General features: G+C 37.9%; 1 protein-coding gene across 1 annotated transcript in view; it reads right to left on the reverse strand.

Moving 5' to 3' along the window:
- Positions 1-324, reverse strand: part of LOC102195867 (interferon-induced very large GTPase 1-like) — a gene marked incomplete at its 3' end in the record, with an annotated part of 11,590 nt that extends 11,266 nt beyond the window's left edge. The window contains exon 1 of the mRNA XM_005755256.1: positions 180-324. Coding sequence (XP_005755313.1) covers positions 180-324 — 145 coding nt within the window. The remainder of the gene's footprint in view (positions 1-179) is intronic.
- Between the last annotated feature and the right edge of the window lie 378 nt (positions 325-702).

The raw sequence follows: 702 nt of genomic DNA on the forward strand, positions 1-702 counted from the left end.
AATGTGATGTTTGTGTAAAGTTGGTCAGAAGGTTCCTTTGTAAGTGCGCATGCGCCATTAGCGTGCTGCCTGCTGTAACCCTAATTTCCCTCGGGATTAATAAAGTATTCTGATTCTGATTTCACACTGTACAGCTCATGTTGGTGTAATCCCACCGCAACCTTTAATCCATCTGTTACGCATAACTTCACCACTGTTGTCATATATGTCCCACACCACCCTCACATACTTCTTCATGCAGTACCCCAGCTCCCCTCTCCTATCATATGATTCCCCCACAGAGACACACAGCAGCTCCTTCTGACCTTCTCTACACTTCTCCATCAATACTCAAAGCAAACATCACTACACCTTTTTGCTCGGTCAAATGAGCCAGCCATCACTTAAATTTCTGTGCACTTCTACACTGTGTTGTGGTAGTACTTCTCCTTACCAGCAGATTATTGTCCAACAGACAAAAAAAAAAAAAAATTTATATTTTTCTTTTCAACCAAGCTGGTAGTGCACTTAATCTTTAAGCACTATTGGACTATAACGTTAATTGTCAATTATATTAAAAGTATTTTCTTAATTATCAATTGTGAACAAATTCATTTTAATATGATGATATCCAGAAAATTAATTGAAAGAAAAAACAAAAACAAAACAAACAACCGCATCCTTGACACAAAGTTCTCAACTCATTCCTCAGAATAACAGGAG

This window comes from Pundamilia nyererei, unplaced genomic scaffold (genome assembly GCF_000239375.1).
Source record: "Pundamilia nyererei isolate P.nyererei 1_Seehausen unplaced genomic scaffold, PunNye1.0 scaffold01116, whole genome shotgun sequence".
Taxonomy (NCBI): Eukaryota; Metazoa; Chordata; class Actinopteri; order Cichliformes; family Cichlidae; genus Pundamilia; species Pundamilia nyererei.